The following is a 19,689-nucleotide window of genomic DNA, read 5'->3' on the forward strand; positions in this document are numbered from 1 at the left end:
CTTCCTACCTACCCTGGAAAAGCCAACCAGGGGCATTAGACAGCAGGTTGGGAACGTTTGAAGCAGGGGCTGCAATACAGTCATATCGAGAAGGACCAGAACCTGCGTCAGCCAGGGCTCGTTAAACAGGCGGTGATGCGGTCCTGCTGTGGAATGTTACCCAGCGCCAGAGGGAACGAGGCACTGCTCTGGACCTCACATATAAAACCACTGGGAGAAAGGCTATGGACTCACAGTTTGCAGGGGATGTTCACAGCATGATGGCCATGTGATCCCAAAAAGCAAGATGTGAGCTCACATTCCTTATAGGAATACATTCACACTCGTGTGTGTGTGTGTGTGTGTGTGTGCGTGCGCATGCGTGCACGCACGCACGCGTTGTGTGTTTTTGGGTTTTTTAAAATTAATTTATTTGGCTGTGCCGGGTCTTAGTTGTGGCACATGGGATCTTCGTTGCCACACGCGGGATCTTTGGTTGGGGCATGTGGGATCTAGTTCCCTGACCAGGGATCGAACCTGGGCCCCCTGCATTGGTAGCGTGGAGTCTTAACCACTGGACCGCCAGGGAAGTCCTGCACGTGTTGTGTTTTGCACTGTGTCCCCCCAACATTCCTAGGTGAAAGTCCTAACCCCCAGGACCTCAGAATGTGACCTTATTTGGAGATAGAGTCACTGCAGATGTAATGATGTAATGATGAGTCACAGCTGGAGCAGAGTGGGCCCTAGTACAACATGACTGGTGACCTTAGAAAAAGGGGAAATTTGGACACAGACACATACGCACAGGGAGCGTCATGTGCACATGAAGGCAGAGATGCCGTGATGCTTCTACAAGTCAAGGAACGCCGCAGATTGCCAGGGACCCCCGGAAACCGGGAGAGCACACAGAGCATGGGACAGACTCACGGCCTAAAAAGGAACCAGGCCTGACCAAGCCCTTGATCTTGGACTTCTGGTCCCAGAACTGTAGCCCTAGGAGACTCATAGAGTGCGTGTGTGTGTGTGTGTGTGTGTGTGTGTGTGTGTGTCTAGGAGAAGTTTTGCTAAGAAATGTAACAAGCTGATAATGGAGAGTATGGTGGAGGTATGGTGGCCTTCATACACTACTTTAATGTTGTACAAATGAAATGAATTTGCACATTATTTGCATAATAAAATTAATTTTGTAAACAAAGACATTTAAGCCATCCTTAACAGATCTCATATTTCTAGGACCACAAATCGGGATACTCCTCCTGATTTCATACTATAAAAATTTCCAAATGGAGCATAGAAATGAATGCAAAGAAACTAGCATGAAATTATATGACATTAGACAGCTAGAGTTCCTGGTTTTACTGAGAGCTAGGACTTGAGAGAACTTTGTTGCTAAGAAAAACCTATTTATAATTTGGGGGCAAAAGGATCTGCTTTTAGATAAACGTATGAAGGATGTAAAGTCAAACAGCAGAAATGCTACTTCTTACATGTTGCTTGTTGGGGGGTGGTGTGTGTCTGGATTGCATGCATTGGACTGAATGCAATGCAGTTTAGACTCAAGACACTTTTGTTTTTTCTAGAAAATACCCACACAGCAAGGAATTTGTCTTGATGCCAAAGAGCTCCAAACTTCTTTCAAAATCAACCTCAATAGGGACTTCCCTGGTGGCGCAGGGTTTAAGAATCCGCCTGCCAATGCAGGGGACACGGGTTCGAGCCCTGGTTCGAGCCCTGGTTCGGGAAGATCCCACATGCCGCGGAGCAACTAAGCCCGTGCACCACAACTACTGAGCCTGTGCGCCACAGCTACTGAGCCCGCGTGCCACAACTACTGAAGAGAAGCCACCGCAATGAGAAGCCTGCACACTGCAACGAAGAGTAGCCCCTGCTCACCGCAACTAGAGAAAGCCCGCGCAGCAACAAAGACCCAATGCAGCAAAAAATAAATAAAGTAAATTTTAAAAAATCAACCTCAATAAATTGGAATGTTGGGATTGACATACACACTACTATTTATAAAACAGATAACTAATAAGAACCTACTGTATAGCACAGGGAACTCTACTCAGTCCACTGTAATGGCCTATATGGGGAAAGAATCTAAAAAAGAGTGCCTATATGTGTATGTATAACAGATTCACTTTGCTGTACACCTGAAACTAATACAACATTGTAAATCAACTCTACTCCAATAAAAATTTTAAAAATCAACCTCAAAACCTTTCATTTCTTTTTTTTTAAATTCATTAATTAATTAATTTATTTATTTATTTTTGGCTGTGTTGGGTCTTCGTTTCTGTGCGAGGGTTTTCTCTAGTTGCGGCGAGCGGGGGCCACTCTTCATCGCGGTGCGCGGGCCTCTCACTATCGCGGCCTCTCTTGTTGCGGAGCACAGGCTCCAGACGCGCAGGCTCAGTAGTTGTGGCTCACGGGCCCAATTGCTCCGCGGCATGTGGGCTCAGTAGTTGTGGCTCACGGGCCCAATTGCTCCGCGGCATGTGGGATCTTCCCAGACCAGGGCTCGAACCCGCGTCCCCTGCATTGGCAGGCAGATTCTCAACCACTGCGCCACCAGGGAAGCCCCTTTCATTTCTTTTTGATACACAGGAAGACCCCTGAATTCCTTGTGTGGTACCTTGGGAGTGGAAGGACAGTTTCTATGCCAACACCAGCCTTGTCAATCAAGCCAAAGAGGCGGGGCTCGGAGGGCGGGTCTTCCCCTGTCTTCTAGCTTGGAATTCTCACCTAGATATTGATAGTTTCTAACCCAGCAGAGAGGCAAGTGAGAGTGGGAAGTACCACATCGGATGAAGCAACAGAGCAGGGTGTGGAATCTGGGTCTGTCAAGATTCCAGGGAACTGCTCATCTTCCTGAGCCCTGGGCTGGCTCTTCGAAATACAGGTTCATTGCGATTTAATTCACACACCAGATAATGCACCCATTTAAAGTGTACAGTTGCGTGGGTTTTAGTATATTTAAAGAGTTATGCAACCATCACCGCAGTCTAATTTTAGAACATTTTGAACACCCCCAAAAGAAACCCCGTGCCCATTAGCAATTACTCTCCATTGCCCCTCCCCACTGATTCTCTAGCCCCAGGCAACCACTAATCCACTTCCTGTCTCTCTGGCGTTGCTGGTTCTGGACAATTCACATAAATGGAACCACACACTGTGTGGGCTTTTGTGATGGCATCTTTCATTGAGCCTAATGTTTTCAAGGCTTATCCTTGTTGTAGCATGAATCAGCAATTTATTCCTTTTTATGGCCAATGATATTCTATTGGATGGATGGACCACAGCATTTATCTATTCACCAACTGATAGACATTTGGGTTGTTTCCGCTTTTTAAAAAATTTTTTTTAAATTTTATTTATTTGGTTGTGCTGGGTCTTGGTTGCGGCAGGCATGCTCCTTAGTTGCGGCTCGCCGGCTCCTTAGTTGCGGCATGCATGTGGGATCTAGTTCCCCGACCAGGGATCGAACCCTGGCCCCCGGCATTGGGAGCACAGGGTCTTAACCACTGCGCCACCAGGGAAGTCCCTGTTTCCACTTTTGCACTAGTGTGAATCTTGCTGCTGTGAACATTCATGTACAAGTGTCTTTGTGGATGTATGTTTTTAATTCTCTTGGGTATATCCCTAGGAGTGCAATGGATGGATCTCATGGTAACTCCATGGTTTGTTTTTTTAACCTTTTGAGGAACTGCCAGACTGTTTGCCAAAGCTGCTGCACCTGCCTGTTAGAAATTTACATGATTCATTTATTTGTTTATTCAACATATATGTATGGAGAGCGCCTGTGGGCACTGTTCTGGGTGCTGGGAATATAGCAATGAGCAAACAGGCAGCTCACAGGGAGCAAACGAACATATGGAGAAAAGATTAGACGAGGTGGGGTACAAGCCTGGGAAAGTCTCACTGAAAAGGGGGCCATTTAATCTGGGGGAAGGGCACTCCAGATGGAAGAAAGAGCGAGTGCAAAGGCCCAGAGGTGGGAATGAATGAAATATAGGTATCTGAGGAACATCGAGGTAGCCGGTGCGGAGTGAGGAGGAAAGTGCAGGGAGGTGAGAGCCGGAAGGTGATGTCGGCAGATTGTTTAGGTTCTAATGGGCCATCATGAGCACCCAGTAACCACAACTAGCATCCTGGGGTCAGAGGTAACCCCAGTCCAGGCTGTAAGAAGACCAGGCTGCTGCCTGGGGGTCCCCAAGATCCCAGGGCAGAGTCTCCTGGCCCTCCATCTTCACGAGGTCCTTGCAATTTTCCTGTCCACACCACCTTTTCCTAAATGCTTCCAGCCCAGCTCCCGGTCTCATCCTCGCAGCATCCCAGCCTCCTGGTCCTGAACACCGTGCAAAATCCCCATTGCACAGGAGAGAAAGTAGAGGCCCCTTCACAGGAAGGAGAGTAGCCCCTGCATCCAAAGGCCCCCGGCTCAGAGCAGGGCGGGGCACGGCGGGGGCGTCGGGGGCTACAAGTCCTGTCAATAAACGGGAAATTTCCCCGCCAGGTTTGCTAAGAACAGGTCCCCACCTTGCCGTGGGGTAAGGGGCTGCTCCGAAAGACCTTAATCCCTCCCCTAGCAACCTGCCGCCGTCCCAGGGCAACTAGGGCGGGGCTCAACTCGGAGTCACAGGTCCCCGGATCCTGCAGGGGCGGGGAGTCTCGCCTTCAGAGGGGGAGGAGGAGTCCGCGCCGCGCCTACTGGCCCTTTAAGAGGCTCCTCCTTGCGATGCTTCAAAGCATCCTGATTGGTCCCGAGAGCCGCCGAGCGCAGCCGAACTTGACGCACCCGCCCGCAGCGTTCCCTACTTACCTCCCACGCAGCTCAGCGGCCGTCCCCGCCAATCACCAACGGGCGCGCCGACCCTCATCTGCATGGTCACGCCCCAGGGGAAGTGCATACCCAATCCGACCGCTCGCCGAACCGTCATTAGCATGCCGGGGGCGGGCCAGGGCGGGGCGGACGGCAGGGGTGGGCAGCAGGGGCGGGCTCGGGGCGGTTGGTTGGAGCGTCGTAGCAGCGGAGAGGTCCGGGAAAGTTTCTTTGGAGGTGAAAACAGCCGCGGAACTCGGGGCCCTGCGAGGGGGCGCGGGCGCGGGGGTCCAGGGGCCGGAGCGGGGCCCCTCCCGGGCCGGGGGGGTGCGGACCCGAGCCTCCTGGGGGGCGATTGCCCAACAAAGGATCCTTGGGGCGCCCGCCCTCGAGGGCCTCCCCGCCCGCGGTTCCGGCCCCCCCAGGCGCCCCGGACCCGGCTTTCCGGGGCTCCCCAGCCCGGCCCCGCCGTCACCGGCTTGGGCGTCCCTCACTCGGCCACGCGTCTACGTTCCAGGTGCGGCCGGGAGTGGCCATGTCCCACGGTCCCAAGCAGCCCGGCGCGGCCGCCGCGTGAGTGCGACATCCCCTCCCCCCAGCCCACTCGGAGCTGCAGCCTAGCCCCCACCTCGTCCCGTTGGAGCTCCTCGACCCCCGCCCCCCAGGGTCTTGACTTCCCCGACTTGGGGCAGGCCCTCCCCCTCGGGCCCCCACGGGCTTCTCCCTCAAACCTCCGGGCTCCACTCCCTTTCAGGGGTCCCCTACTAGCCTCCCCTAGTGCTCTTGCCCGAACCCCGGATCCTGACCTCCTCTGACCCCTGCTTCCAGAACTCAGGCCCCTAGCTGCCAGCGCTAGCGTCGTGGGGGCGTGGATGACCCTGGCGTCCTGTGGCTCTAGTCTCTCCCACGCCCCCTGTGGCCCCCCCCTAGTGCTTCTGCCTCAACCCGCGGATCCTGACCCTCTCAGAGCCCTCCTCTGAGGGAGGACTCAGGCCCCTCGCTGCCAACTCCGCCGTCGGTGTTGGGGAGTGGGGGGTGACCCTGGCTTCCCATGGCTCCAGGCCGGCGAGCGGCAAGGCTCCAGGACAGCATGGGGGCTTCGTGGTGGCTGTCAAGCAAGAGCGCGGCGAGGGCCCGAGGGCCGGAGAGAAGGGGTCACACGAGGAGGAGGTGAGAGTCCCTGCACTGTGGTGGCGGCGGCCCTTAGTCTTGAAGCTCCGCCCCGAACTCAATTTGAATTCGCTGTGGCTCCGCCCACAGTCCAGATTTCCCTCCAGATGCTGAGGCCCCGCCCCGTGCCAGATATCACGCCCCAAGAGCTCCACTGCCACTCTAAGTCCAGGCCCCGCCCACTTCCCAGGGATCGAAGCCAGTACGGAAGCCACGGCCACAACGAGGCCACGCCCACAACACAAGGCAGCCCCATCCCTGGGCTGATCCTCTGTCCCCAGTACTTCTCTGATCCCTTCACCCCTGGCCAGGGGTCCCTTAACCCCAGTCTCCCAACCCTGAACCCTGATCAGGCCATTCTTCCAGGCCTTCTGGGTCCTACCTCGTGGTTAGGCCCCGCCCAAGTCTTTCAGGGCCCCGCCCCTTCCCCTCTGGGCCCGGCCCCAGCCCTCCAGGCCCCTCCCAACGGCGCGGCTGGGTTCTGCAGCCGGTGAAGAAGCGCGGCTGGCCCAAAGGCAAGAAGCGGAAGAAAATCCTGCCGAATGGGCCCAAGGCACCTGTCACCGGCTACGTGCGCTTCCTGAACGAGCGGCGTGAGCAGATCCGGACGCGCCACCCGGACCTGCCCTTTCCTGAGATCACCAAGATGCTGGGCGCCGAGTGGAGCAAGCTGCAGCCGGCGGAGAAGCAGGTGGGGACGGCTGGGGACCACTGACCTTCCCTCACCCACTCAGATACCCACCTGCAGCCACTTACCCCAAAGGAACAGGTGTGGAGGGTCCTTCGTTCCTCCTGGACTCCAGGACCTGGAGAATTGACCACCCATTAGCTCTCTCCAGCTTGTTGAAGGGAGGAGAGAGTAGCAGTAGGCTGGAATAGACATAAAACTTAATAAACAACGTTAGACTAAAGAAGTAGGGGTGGGGGCTGGATTTCTGTTAGAAACCTTATGGTTTTTAAGTTCTGGTAATTAATTTTAAAATTGCAAAAACATCAAGGAAACGTTAGCACCAGCTTGCACCCTCTACCCTGGGATTTCAACAAGCAAAATGCGTTTGGGAGGGCAGTCCAGCCTGGAGGTGGGAGCCTGCAGACATTCAGACACCAGGGAGTGGTTTATAAAGGCTGGAATTGGGGTGAGGTCGGTGAGGTCAGGGAGTTGGGAGGTGGCCTGAGCAGCAGCCTGAAGGGTGGGGTTTTGTCTGGAGGGCAGTAGGGCGCTGTGGGAAGGTGCAGCACAGTGAGCTGAGGGATGGCGATGGGGTCTTGGCCTGCGAGGGCTACCCTGCCCCCGGGCTGGGCCAAGCCTTCTCATGCTGCCCCCGCCAGCGGTACCTGGACGAGGCAGAGCGGGAGAAGCAGCAGTACATGAAGGAGCTGAGGGCATACCAGCAGTCAGAAGCCTACAAGATGTGCACAGAGAAGATCCAGGAAAAGAAGATCAAGAAAGGTGCGAAGGGCCCCAGCCCCCAGGCAGCTGAGTGCCTGCTCTGAGATAGGTGACACAGGCAGACCAACCTACCCCCTCCAGAGGGCTCCCACGGTCCCGTGGGAATGAGACACACATAACCAGACAGTTGTGAGTGAATAGGGCTGGTCAGCGCTGAGATTGGGCACACACAGATGCGGGGGCGGGGGGAGGGGACCAGGTGGGGATCTTGACCCAGGATGAGTAGGGCTGACTAGGGGAGGGGAATGATGGTGTTCCAGGCAGGGGGAACAGCACGTGCAGAGCAAAGCGTGGGGTCCGAGGAGACCTGGGAGGCTCACCCTGCCCTCCTCCCTCCCCCACCAGAGGACTCCAGCTCCGGGCTCATGAATACCCTTTTGAATGGACATAAGGTAAGCTTCCCTCCTCCAAGGAGGACACCTGGGCAAGAAAGGTCTGGAGGTATTTAGACCTCTGGGTGAGTGAGGACCATCGCTCCTCGGATGAAGTGAGCTCCCGGTCCAGATGTGTGCAAGCAGAGGCTGGACAGCCACACAATGGGAAGGCTGTAAAATGGACTCTGACCCAGGTGGCCTGAGGAGACCCTCCCAAGCTTAGGGGATGTCCCAGAGGGGGTGTGGCTGCCCTCCCACCCCCTCCCAAAAATATTGCTACCTTGTCCTGTCGTCCCAGGGTGGAGACTGTGACGGCTTCTCCACTTTCGACGTCCCCATCTTCACGGAAGAGTTCTTGGACCAAAACAAAGGTGAGCGCTGACCACAGGTTCTTGGAGCAAGTGTTGGGCCCAGAGGGCGCCAAGGGGGTAGGCAGTGGGTGCCTTCCTCTCCTGCCCCCGTAGACCAGAGAGCTGAGGTGTGGGGCTGGAGGCAGAGCAGTGACGGAAGGCCTGCGTGGGGCACAGCTAGGGGCAAAGCGCGGCTGAGGGGAGGCAGGAAAGCGCCAGGATCTGACCCAGCTCCCCGCCTACAGCGCGGGAGGCGGAGCTGCGGCGCCTGCGGAAGATGAACGTGGCCTTCGAGGAGCAGAACGCGGTGCTGCAGAGGCACACGCAGAGCATGAGCAGCGCGCGCGAGCGCCTGGAGCAGGAGCTGGCGCTGGAGGAGCGGCGGACACTGGCGCTGCAGCAGCAACTCCACGCGGTGCGCCAGGCGCTCACCGCCAGCTTCGCCTCGCTGCCGGTGCCGGGTGCGGAGGCCCCGCCCCCAACCACCCTAGCCCCGCCCCTCCCACCCCCGCGAGTCCCGCCCCGCTAACTCCGCCCTCGACTACCTCGGGCTCCGCCCAGGCTACCTCGAGTCCCGCCTCCTCTGGCCCGGCTCCGCGAGCCCTACCCCTACCCCCTCACCAGTCTCTTCACAAACCCTCACCTCCCTCCCCTCCGCCGCGCCCCTGCGGACCCCGCTCCCGGCTACCCGAGCCCCTCCCGCCCCGCTGCCCCACCCTGCTGCGCCAGCCCCGCCCACGCTGGCCCTCGCGCCCCGCCTCGCCTCTGACCCCTCCCCTCGCCTCTGACCCCTCCCCTCATTCATGGTTCTTTCCTCAGCTGACCTGGGCCAACTTCCCCTCCCCCACTAGCCCCCGCATCCCCCCCCATCACGACCCCGCCCTCTCCAACTTCCATCGTCTGACCCCTGCCACAGCTGACCTTGATTTCCCCGGGTACAGACGCCCTGACCGCGCCCTCCCGGCCCCACTGAAGTGCGCCCCTGACCCCCCCCCCAGGACCCCGCGCTTACAGACCCCCACCCTCTGACCTCTGCTTCGGTGGAGACCCCACCGCGGTGACTCCTCCGCTGGGCTCGGCTGACGGGTCCTCCCCCCCCAGGCACAGGCGAGACGCCCACGCTCAGCACCCTGGACTTCTACATGGCGCGGCTGCACGGCGCCATCGAGCGCGACCCCGCGCAGCACGAGAAGCTCATCGTCCGCATCAAGGAGATCCTGGCTCAGGTAGCCAGGTATGTGCCCGGGCAGGTCTGCCCCCCAGGCCCGTTCAGCCCAGCTGGGGCTGCCTTGCGTAGGGGCTGCCTCAGGCTAGACCTTCGCTGGCGGGGCCCGGCGAAATAGACTAGCTTTAGGCCTCCAGCGGGGTTTCTGGGGTCTGTGGGCGCTGCCCAGTGGGATCTGGCTGCCGGCTCTTTTACGGAGGCCACAGCCCATGCGGGATCTACTAGGTGGGGCTGGTTTGATGCAGGTGGCTAATGGCCTAGCCCCTGGGGGCGCTGATTCGGCCTGGTACTCTATTATGGGGAATCGTCCAGCACCCCCTTGGCCCAGGGGACCCGAGCTTCCCCAAAGCTTCAGGGTGGGTTTTTCTGGGTGGCTCCCAGCTGCCCAGGATAGGTGGGATCAACTCCAGGCTCCCCACCCTGGCATCTGAAGGAGCAGAGGGGCATGGCCTCTAGGGTACCCAGGAAGGGGGTGGGGCTGAGAGATGATGGGGGTCCCCCCTCACAGATCTCCTCCCTTCTGTCACAGTGAGCATCTATGAGGGTGTCTGCCGCCCCATGATCCAGAGAAGACCAAGTCCTGGTCACGGCCCCTCCCCCGCCCCCACCCCATGGAGGAGGGGTGCGGGTCCATCGTTTGGGGCCAGGCCCAATCCTGCACCTTGGGGGCTCCAGCCCCCCTAAAATTAAATTTCTACAGCATCCCTCTAGCTTTCAGTCTCCCCAGCGTCCCAACCCAGAAAAATCGCCCACCACGCACAGCACACATAGAACCCCATGGCCCCAGGGCCCAGCGAGGCCTGCTCGACCGACAGGGCACATCACACTACGCGGACGTGGGAACACCACGCGTGGACAGCGTGACCCGGGACAGGAGGAGACCCACAGCCGCTCATACGCCCGGTGTGGGGAGAGTTACACACCCTACACCGGCTCTCCAGGACCAGTCCCTGGACACAGGGCAGAGAAAACCCACACCTGACACACTGGGACTCCTGCCTGGCAGGTGTCATCCTAAGTGCCCACATGGCCGGGCACGCCGCAGGGACACACTCTCACACTCTGGGCGGGGCCCTCTACCGTCGCCCTCACATTCCTGCACCCCAGAATGGGGGGGCTGGTACTGACCACCCCACCCTCATCCAGCTGAGGGACCCCCGTGGAGGGGGCCCCTTTGCCACTGCTCAATTGGACTTTTTAAATAAAAATGGAATTTGAATTTCAAGTTTGTGAGTGTGTGTCTTTTGGAGGGAAACAGGCCAGGACCCTCTGTTGGGGTCCTAAGCCTACTCTCCCCAGCCCCTGGCAACCAGGAATCCACTTTTTTTTTTTTTTTTTGGCCACATCACGTGGCATGTGGGATCTTAGTTCCCCGACTAGGGGTGGAAGCCATGCCCCCTGCATTGGAAGCCCAGAGCCTTAACCACTAGACCACTAGGGAAGTCCCACGAATCCACTTTCTGTCTCTGGATCTACCTGTTCTGGACATTTCATGTAAATGGAATCACATGCTGCGTGTCCTTTTGTGTCTGGATTCTCTCACTGAGCATCGTGTTCTCAAAGTTCATCCACATTGTAGTGTATGTCAGTGCTTCATTCCTTTTTCTGGCTGAATAATATTCCATTGTGTGGATGGACCACGTTTTGTTTATCCAGCATCTGTTGATGGCCATTTGGGTTGTCCCCACCTTTTGGTTGTTGTGAATCGTGCTGCTGAGAACATGCACGTACAGGTTTTTGTTTGAACACCTGCCCTCACTTCTGGGTAGATCCTGAGAAGCAGACTTGCTGGGTCAGATGGCAATTCTATGCTTAACTTATTGGGGAACCCTCTCAGAGACTTCAGCCTTTAATGGAATGTTTGGGGCAGCTTAAAAATTCTGGGGAGTCATTTGACAAGCACTGATGTTACTCGTTGAATTTTGTCCCCTCCAAAGAAAATCTTGAAGCCCTAACCCCCAGAACCTCAAAATGTGACCGTATTTGGCAATAGGGTCACTGCAGATATGATTAGTTAAGATGAGGTCATCTTGAAGTGGGGCAGCCTCTAATCCAATATGACTGATGTCCTTATAAGAAGATAAAGATTTGGACACAGACGCAGAGAGGAGACAGCCATGTGACAACAGAGGCAGACACAAGCAAAGCACGCCTCCAAGGAATGCCAAGGATGACCAGCCACCAACAGAAGCCAGGATGGGCAGGAAGGGTGCCACCCAGGGTGTCAGAGGAGCTTGGTCTTGCTGATTTCTAGCCTCCAGAACTGTGAGAGAGTAAATTTCTGTTCTTTATAAGCCAGCCAGTTGGTGATACTTTGTTACGGTTGTCCCAGGAGACTCGAAAAACAATACTGTCACACACCCACCTCCAAGTGTGTGCTCCCTCGTCTCACCCCCTCCCTGGCTCCATACCCTCATCCCAAATTTGGAGTTTACCATTCCTGGGCAGGTCTTTACCTACTTTTAGCACAAAAGGATGTCTTCCCACAAGAGTACCATTTTGATGGATTTTTTTTGGTTCGTTTTCTAAAGGTTCGAAAGTAGACGACTCTGTGGTTTCTAGTTTAATCACAAAGTTGTGCAACCACCAGCACAACTTAATTCCAGAACATTTTCATCACCCCCAAAACAAACCCCCCTCCCGTTAGCCATCACTCCCCATCCTCACCTCCCCCAGCCCCAGGCAACCACGAATCTACTTTCTGTCTCCATGGATTTGCCTGTTCTGGACACTTCATCTAAACGGCATCACACGCTATGTGGCCTTTGTAATCTGGCTTCTTTCAATGAGCATCATGTTTCCAAGGTTCATCTGTGCTATAGTGTGTATCCCATTTTGCACGTTTTTAAACTTTACATAAATTTTCTTACATCGTCCAAAGCCTTCTGCAACTTGCCTGTTTTCATCAATGCTTGGTTTCTGAGATTCATCCAAGGCGAAAGACCTCTCTTTGGAGCTGCTATATGGCATTCCACTGCTGTTTATTGAGCCAACCAACGTTCCTGTTGGTGATGCCTAGATGCTGTGTTCCCAGGGGATTCTGAGAGACGCCTCCTGGTGCCGAGAACCTCCTTCTTTATCTGTAACCCAGTGTGCCCACTGTGTGCCAGGATACAGCAGGGGATAAAAGAGACCAGAACTCCTGCCCTCCTGAAGCTGACATTCCAGTTGGAGAGACAGAGGAAACACAAGATGAATAAATAAACTATCTGCTATGTCAGGTCATGCTCAGTGCTAGGGAGGAAAAAAGCCAGAAAGAGAGATTGGGAGGTGGTGATAGGAGGTGACAGCTGAGCCAAGAGCCGAAGGAGGTGAGGGAGTGAACCTTGGAGATCTGGGAGAAGATGTTCCAAGTGTAGGGGCACAGCCTGTGCAAAGGCCCTGGGGCAGGATTGTGCCTGGTGTGTTGGAGGAACAGTGAGGAGGCCTGTGTGTCTGGAGCAGAGTGAGCGAGGGGGAGAGAGGGAGGCGGGGAGGGCAGGGAGGGGACGGGGCAGGTCGTGCAGGACCTTGTGCGCGGAGGGGAGGACTTGAGTTTTTACCCCAAGGGAGGTGGGAGCCCTGGAGGGCTGTGGGCAGAGGATGGACACGATGTGGCTCAGTTTATACCAGGGTAAGCGTCCTCCCCACCTCCTATGGTTGTCGCAAGGATTAAATGAGTGCGCCCAGCAGAGAGCAAGCGCCCGGGCACCCGCGGCTGCCCCATCCTTATTTATTTGTGATCCTTATTTTTCCCGCTCCCCGGAGAGCTCACAGCTGGCCCTGGCAAGGCCGGCACACCTGGGGCCCACCCCCCCGCCCCCCTTCCCCCCCCCACCCCACCCCCGGCCCCGCACTCCGCGGTGTCGCCTTCCCGGGAGGCTCGGGTTCCCGGATCCCCTTACCCGGGCGGCTCGGCTGTCGCTCCTTGGGCCGGGGGAGGGGAGGCTGCAGGAAGCGGCGGATCCGGCGGCTGTGGCCGTGGCCCCGGTGGCCGAGCTCCTCCTGCCATGGAGACCACAGCGGCCCGCGAGGCCCGGGGGGCCGAGGCCCCACGCCTGCCCGCGCCCCCGCCCTCGCCCGCCGAGCCCCCAGCTGCGTCCCCCACCCCGGCCGCGCCCCGAGCCCGCCCGCGCCTCGTCTTCCGCACGCAGCTGGCTCACGGCAGCCCCACGGGCAAGATCGAGGGCTTCACCAACGTCCGCGAGCTTTACGCCAAGATCGCCGAGGCCTTCGGGATCGCGCCCACCGAGGTGAGGCCCCCGGACCCCCAGCACCCGAGGCCCACCGGCTGACCGGGGGTATGGGTGGACCCTGGACGCCGGGACTGGGGCCCCAGAACGCCCATCTTCGGATGGAGGGGATCCCATCTCCGGATCTCAGAGACGCACCTCTCAGATCCTGGGGTGCCCATACCCGGTGGACCCCCTGCACAAAACATGAGCACGTCTTAGGGTTAATGGACGCCTAGTTCGTCCAGGAAAACACTGGGCTGACCCAGCTAGGAGTGGACCCCAGCTCTCAGGGAAGCGCCTATGTTTCCTGGGCGCGGCTGCGGGGCTGTGTTTCCAGGCAGCCCCCTTTCAGGTGAGAAGTCAGAGACTGCGGGGGGTCAGGGGCTGGGTTGTAGGTGCGCCTCGCAGCCCCGAGGGGGCGCCAGCAGATTTAGAACAGCCTTAAAAGATTGGGGGTGACAGGGCACCGAAGGGTTAAAAGGGGAAGTCTGGGGGGTGGGAGAGGGGGCGACCTCCTGCCCGAAGTCTCCTTCTCACCCTGCTCCCCATTCTGGGGGTCCCAATCTCCTCGCCTCCCACCCCATTCTGAGAGGATCCCATACTCTGCCATTACACGTGACTGCGATCCTGGTAGGGGATGACTGGGGTCAGTTTCGTGCCTCTTTGCGCCTCGGTTTCCCTATCAGGCCCCTGAGCCCAACCCCCGGTTGTTCTGCGCAGACGGTGGGGGATGAGGTCTGTCGTTAATTTTGGGCTCCCCCTCCCCTCGGGACAGATCTTATTCTGCACCCTAAACAGCCACAAAGTGGACATGCAGAAACTCCTGGGCGGCCAGATAGGGTTGGAGGACTTTATCTTTGCCCACGTGCGCGGCGAGACCAAAGAGGTGGAGGTCACTAAGACCGAGGACGCCCTGGGACTGACCATCACTGACAACGGGGCTGGCTATGCCTTCATCAAGGTGCCCGTGGGGGCGGGTGGCTTCCCGGGTGCCCCTCTCTGCCCCTCTCTGGTGTGAGCAGGACCTGAGAGGGGTCGCTGGGGTGGCCCTGTGAGTGACTCTGGGTCCCTGCAGAGGATCAAGGAAGGCAGCATCATCAACCGTATCGAGGCAGTATGCGTGGGCGACAGCATTGAGGCCATCAACGACCACTCAATCGTTGGCTGCCGCCACTACGAGGTGGCCAAGATGCTCCGGGAGCTGCCCAAGTTGCAGCCTTTCACCCTGCGCCTGGTTCAGCCCAAGAGAGCCTTCGGTGAGGGCCACCTGGGGCCCAGGGGGCAGGCTGGTGGGGGGGGGGGGCGGGGAAGCTCTTCCAGAAATTGGTCCTCTGGATGCACGGGGTGGCAAAGGGTGGGGGGGATGGGACAGGATGGAAGGTTCTAGATGACTCTGGTGACAGGACAGGGAGCTTCTGGCACTGTATGAGGAACAGGAGGGTCATTTCTAGATTGTTATAGAGTTGGTCTGGGCATGGGGGTCGGGGGAGGCTTGGGAAGATTGGGAAAGGATGAGGAGGTATCTGGATCTATTTTGTAGCTGGTCTGGGAGCTTTTAAAGTACTGCTATGAGGCTCTGGTGAGTTCTTGAGAATGGCTCTCAAAGGGAGCTCTAGAATGGAGGTTTTCAAAGAGAAGTCTGTGACTGGTCCATGGATGAGATAAGGAGGTCCCCGTCGAAGAAGGATTCTTAACCTCAGCACTATTGACATTTGGGGCTGGATGATTGTTGTGGGGTGGTCCTGGGCACTGTCAGGTTCGACCTAACAAGTGCCAGTGTCTCCCCCGAGTTGTAACAATCAAAAGTGTCTCTAGGTATTGTCAATGTCACCGGGGGTGGGGGGCAAAATCACACTCCCCACCCCGTGCCAACTGGGATGAGAACCTTGATCTAGAATGTAGATCACCTTGTTTAGTTCAGCAGACAATTTTTTTCCATAGGTAGACTTTCTCAAGGAAGGAAGCAGGATGCTAATTTCCATTCTGGCATAGCCTTCTTATCTCATCATGGACTGGCCCTTTGAGTCGCCCTGTCCCAGAACAAGAGGCTCTAAAGTTGCCCTGGCCCATCTGGAGGGAGGTCCCAGGAGAGTGTGGCAGGATGGGGTCCTAGATCTGCCCTGGAGCAAGACAGTGAACTCTGAGAGCCATGAGCAGGTTAGAAAGAGCCAATTCTAGAGCAAGGAGCTTTCTAGATTGACCCTCTGGGCACAAGGAGAATCTTAACCAGTCTCTTCTAGAGAAAGTCATTTTGAGAGGAGGAGGGAAATTTGAGGGAAGAAAGGATTCTCAAGCATGGTTCCTGAGGATTCACCCATGGACATAAGGAGGACTTTGAAGGGTAGGAAGGTTCTAGAAAGGCTCAGCTGGTGGCTTCTGAGTGTTTAGGAAGATATGGATCTGCCCAGAACACATGCACCTCCCCCACTCTGTCCCCTCCAGATATGATCGGCCAGAGGAGCCGGAGCAGCAAATGCCCCATGGAGGCAAAAGTCAGCAGCGGGAGGGAGACCCTGCGGCTTCGGTCTGGGGGGGCCGCCACCGTGGAGGAAGTGGTGAGTGGAGGGGAGAAGGGTGGACTTCAGGGTCTCTTGCACCTAGAGTTCTATCGCTGACTCAGCATGACCTTGGGTAAGACCCTCTCCTTTGCCCAGCCTCCGTTTCCCTACGTGCGAAGTGGGCCCTTGTCAGTCAGGGCAGTAATGGTGGGACCAGAAGCATTGACTAATGGGTGGTCCCAGTCTGCTGTCACCTAAGGGGTGGGGGACTGGGGAGGGGGCTGGGCCGGAGGGATCCCAGGCTTCTGACCCTCTGCTTTGCTCCCTACGCCCCCAGCCCAGTGAATTTGAGGAAGAGGCATCTCGGAGGGTGGATGACCTGCTGGAGAGCTACATGGGCATTCGGGACCCAGAGCTGGGTAAGGGGCCAGGGTAAGCCGGGTGGACCCTGGGGGGAGGACAGCCCACGGGGAGGAGGCAAGGGTCCCAGGGGAAGCTGGCGTCCCCCCAGGGAGCGCCCTCACCCACTTCCCCTCGGCTCGGCCTGCAGCGTCCACCATGGTGGAGACATCCAAGAAGACAGTGAGTGTCCAGGAGTTTGCACGCCATTTAGACTCTGTCTTGGGCGAGTTCGCCTTCCCGGACGAGTTTGTGGTGGAGGTGTGGGCCGCCATCGGCGAGGCCAGGGAGGCCTGTGGCTAGTCTGCCCCGGGGCTGAGCGCAGCCCCAGCCCGGAGCCCAGCCCCCTGCCCCAGCCCTCCCGGCCAGTTCCCCAAGCCCAGCCCTGCTCTGGAGTCCAGAAGCCCAGATCTGAGACCCAGCTCTGCTCTAGAACCCAGCTCAGCTCGGAGACCAAGCCCAGATCTGAGACTGGTATCACCTCTAGAACCCACGCCAGTTTTGAGACCGAGCCCAGCCCTGAGACTCGGCCATGCTCTAGAACCCCCAGCTCAGAGACCAAGCCCAGATCTGAGACCCAGCCCTGCTCTAGAACCCAGCTCAGCTCGGAGACCAAGCTCCCTTCTAGAGCCAAGGCCAGCTCTGAGACCAAGTTCACCTCTAGAACCCATACCAGTTTTGAGACCAAGCCCAGCTCTGAGACCAAGCCCTCCTCTGGAACCCAGGCCAGCTCTGAGGTCCAGTTCATCACTAGAACCCAATCCAGTTCTGAGATGCAACCCAGCTCCAGAACCCAGCTCTCCTCTAGAACCCAGGACAGCTCTGAGGCTAAGCTGAGCTCTGATGTAAAGTCAAGTTTGGGAACCCAGACAAGTTTTAAGAGCCACCCCGGCTCTGAAATCAATCCTAGTTCTGAAAGCCAGGCCAGCTTTATGACCCAGCCCTGCCTTACAACTCGACCCAACTCTGGAACGCAAGACAGCTCCATGACCCAGCTGTTCCTGGACACCTGGTCTAGCTCAGAAATGCCAGTTAGTTCTGGAACCCAGGTGAGACTCAAGAAGCAGCCCAGTTCCAGAAGCCACGTCAGCTCAGGATTCAAAGACAGTTCCCAAGCCCAACCCTATTCTCATGCCCAGACCAGCTCAGGAACCCAGATGCATGCCACAGAGCAGCCCAGGTCCAGACCCCACCCCCATACTAGGGCCCAGTCCAGCTCCAGTGATGAGTCCAGCTCAGAGACTGAGCCCAGCTCTAGACCCCAGACTAGTGCAACAAGCAGGCCTGTCTCCAGAATTCAGACAAGCTCTGGACCCCCATCCATCTCTGGGGCAAGGCCCGCCTCCAGAGCTCCACTTGATGCCAAGCCCCGCCCTCACGGCAGAACACAGAACAGCTCTAGAACGTCATCCAGCTCTGGGACCCAGACAGACTTCAAGGCTTGGCCGATTTCCAGAGTTCAGTCCAGCTCAGGCACCCCACCCAGCTCCAGAACTCAGCTCAGTTCTAGAGAACAGGCTGGCTCTGAAATCCCATCCAGCTCTAAAACACAGTCAACCGCTGAGACCCACTTGAGTTCCAGAATCCAGCTAAAGTCTGGTCCTGGGACCCAGGCCAACGCAGCAACAGACTTAAGCTCCACAGCTCTGTCGAGCTCTGAGAGCAGGCCCAGCCCCAGGACCCAGCCCTGCCTGGGAGCTCAAAAACCCTCTGGGACCCAGCTCATCTCAGAAACCCTGCCAAGCTCTCGAAACCAACTCCAGAACACACCCCCAGGCAGCTCTGGTATTGAGCCGGACTTTGGGAGACAGACCAGCTCTGGAACTCAGCTCATCTCTAGAGCCCAGCCCAGCTCTGGGACCCAGACAAGTTCAATAATTCAGCCCAGCTCTGGAACCCAACCCAGCTCCAGAACGCAGACCAGTTCTGGAACCCAGCTCATCTCTGAGACCCAGCCCAGTGTGATAATGCAGCCCCTCGCTGGAGTCCACCTCATTTCTGGAACCCAAACCAGCTCCAGAACCCAGACCAGTTCTGGAACCCAGCTCAACTCTGAGACCCAGACCAGTGCAAGAATTCAGCCCAGCTCTGGAGCCCAGCTCTGCTCCAGAACCCAGTTCAGCTCTAGAACTCAGTTCAGATCTGAGACTCACCACAGCTCTGAAACCCAGACCAGTTCAAGAACCCAGCCCAGCTCTGGAATCCACCTTAGTTCCAGAACCGAATCTGTTTCTGAAATCCAATCCAGCTCCAGAAGCCAGACCAGCTCAAGAATCCAGCTCAGCTCTAGAAATGGGCTCCACCTACAGACCCCTGGCCTTGACCCCAGAACCCAGCCTGATCCCACTCCCCCAGCCCGACCTCAACACCCAGGCCCACCACCCAGAGCCCCACCTCCAGGTCCTAGGAGGGTCTCTCACCCTCAGCCCCATGATCTGGTTCAAGGAGCCCAGGCCGATACTGGCCCAGGCCGAAGCCCATCCACTTCTGCCCTGGTGCCACAGCCGTGGTCCCCCTCTGCCCTGCAGAAACCAGCCCTTCCCCCCAAGCCCCAGCTGGGACCCCAGAAGTCCACCCTGCCCACCAAATCTGTCATCCCTAGTTCTGCCACCAGGGCGGCCCTCCTGCATTCCCAGCCCCCTGAACCCTCAGCTCGGGGGCCTGCCCCCTTCCCCGTGCTCAGGGAGCCAGGGCCGGCTCCGCAGGCGTCAGAGCCCCTCCCCTACCATGGGGGGCTATAGCTTGGGGGTGACATACTTGTGGCCCCCATGCCCTCTCCTGCCCCTCCCAGCCTGGGTCCCCCAGAAGCAGCAGGTGACCTCATTCCCCCACAGGCGGGGTGGGGGGGGTGAGGGAGGGTGGACACAGGGGCTTTGGTTTCACCTGGGCCTGGCTCTGGGAGCTGTAAGCAGATCCCAGGTCTGTGGAGGGGAGGAGGGGTGGGGGGGAAAGTGGGGGCAGGAGGCGGTTTCCTCCTCATGTACCTCGAGGGCTCATGGGGAATAAAGGCACCTCCCACCCCTGCAGCCTGGTGTGTCGTTTTTGGGGGGTGTTTGGGGGAGAGCAGAGGAAGGGGCAGGCGTGAGGGTCTGGGGGGCTGACATGACAACACTGGATGCTTCTTACGCGGCTACGATGTGCCAGGCACGTTGTTAAGTGCTAAGTGTGCAGGTGCTCATGGACCTGCAGACACACGGTGCTCTATACA

At 57.6% G+C, this 19,689-nt stretch overlaps 2 protein-coding genes and 1 pseudogene across 5 annotated transcripts; all 3 read left to right on the forward strand.

The window, feature by feature from the left end:
* Positions 1 to 4,976: 4,976 nt before the first annotated feature.
* On the forward strand, positions 4,977 to 9,986 carry HMG20B (high mobility group 20B). The gene is made up of 10 exons (XM_061190802.1): positions 4,977 to 5,038; positions 5,319 to 5,374; positions 5,863 to 5,971; positions 6,459 to 6,662; positions 7,301 to 7,421; positions 7,767 to 7,813; positions 8,094 to 8,166; positions 8,391 to 8,606; positions 9,247 to 9,379; positions 9,900 to 9,986. The coding sequence occupies exons 2-10, from the start codon at positions 5,337 to 5,339 to the stop codon at positions 9,910 to 9,912; spliced, it is 954 nt and encodes a 317-aa protein (XP_061046785.1). The 5' UTR covers positions 4,977 to 5,038; positions 5,319 to 5,336; the 3' UTR covers positions 9,913 to 9,986.
* On the forward strand, positions 9,982 to 10,595 carry LOC133091461 (uncharacterized; annotated as a pseudogene).
* Positions 10,596 to 13,313: 2,718 nt separating this feature from the next.
* On the forward strand, positions 13,314 to 19,359 carry GIPC3 (GIPC PDZ domain containing family member 3). Of its 4 annotated transcripts, none has more exons than XM_061190731.1 (6): positions 13,314 to 13,602; positions 14,360 to 14,545; positions 14,660 to 14,840; positions 16,027 to 16,139; positions 16,420 to 16,514; positions 16,633 to 19,359. In XM_061190731.1, the coding sequence occupies exons 1-6, from the start codon at positions 13,360 to 13,362 to the stop codon at positions 19,220 to 19,222; spliced, it is 3,408 nt and encodes a 1,135-aa protein (XP_061046714.1). In that variant the 5' UTR covers positions 13,314 to 13,359; the 3' UTR covers positions 19,223 to 19,359. The 4 variants fall into 4 exon arrangements, with proteins under 4 accessions (XP_061046714.1, XP_061046717.1, XP_061046715.1 ...); XM_061190734.1 differs by having other exon boundaries at positions 16,420 to 16,501; positions 16,633 to 16,865; XM_061190732.1 differs by lacking the exon at positions 14,360 to 14,545.
* The last annotated feature ends 330 nt before the right edge of the window (positions 19,360 to 19,689 follow it).

The sequence above is a fragment of the Eubalaena glacialis genome, chromosome 4 (assembly GCF_028564815.1).
Source record: "Eubalaena glacialis isolate mEubGla1 chromosome 4, mEubGla1.1.hap2.+ XY, whole genome shotgun sequence".
Classification (NCBI taxonomy): domain Eukaryota; kingdom Metazoa; phylum Chordata; class Mammalia; order Artiodactyla; family Balaenidae; genus Eubalaena; species Eubalaena glacialis.

Excerpts from the sequence above, each read along its gene's own strand:
- HMG20B (XM_061190802.1), top strand. The coding sequence starts at position 5,337 with ATGTCCCACGGTCCCAAGCAGCCCGGCGCGGCCGCCGC. Across the intron at positions 5,972-6,458 it reads AGGGGTCACACGAGGAGGAG|CCGGTGAAGAAGCGCGGCTG; the intron begins GTGAGAGTCCCT and ends TGGGTTCTGCAG. Across the intron at positions 8,167-8,390 it reads GTTCTTGGACCAAAACAAAG|CGCGGGAGGCGGAGCTGCGG; the intron begins GTGAGCGCTGAC and ends CCCCGCCTACAG.
- GIPC3 (XM_061190731.1), top strand. The coding sequence starts at position 13,360 with ATGGAGACCACAGCGGCCCGCGAGGCCCGGGGGGCCGAGGCCCCACGC. Across the intron at positions 16,140-16,419 it reads CCGCCACCGTGGAGGAAGTG|CCCAGTGAATTTGAGGAAGA; the intron begins GTGAGTGGAGGG and ends CTACGCCCCCAG. Across the intron at positions 16,515-16,632 it reads GAGCTGGGTAAGGGGCCAGG|CGTCCACCATGGTGGAGACA; the intron begins GTAAGCCGGGTG and ends CTCGGCCTGCAG.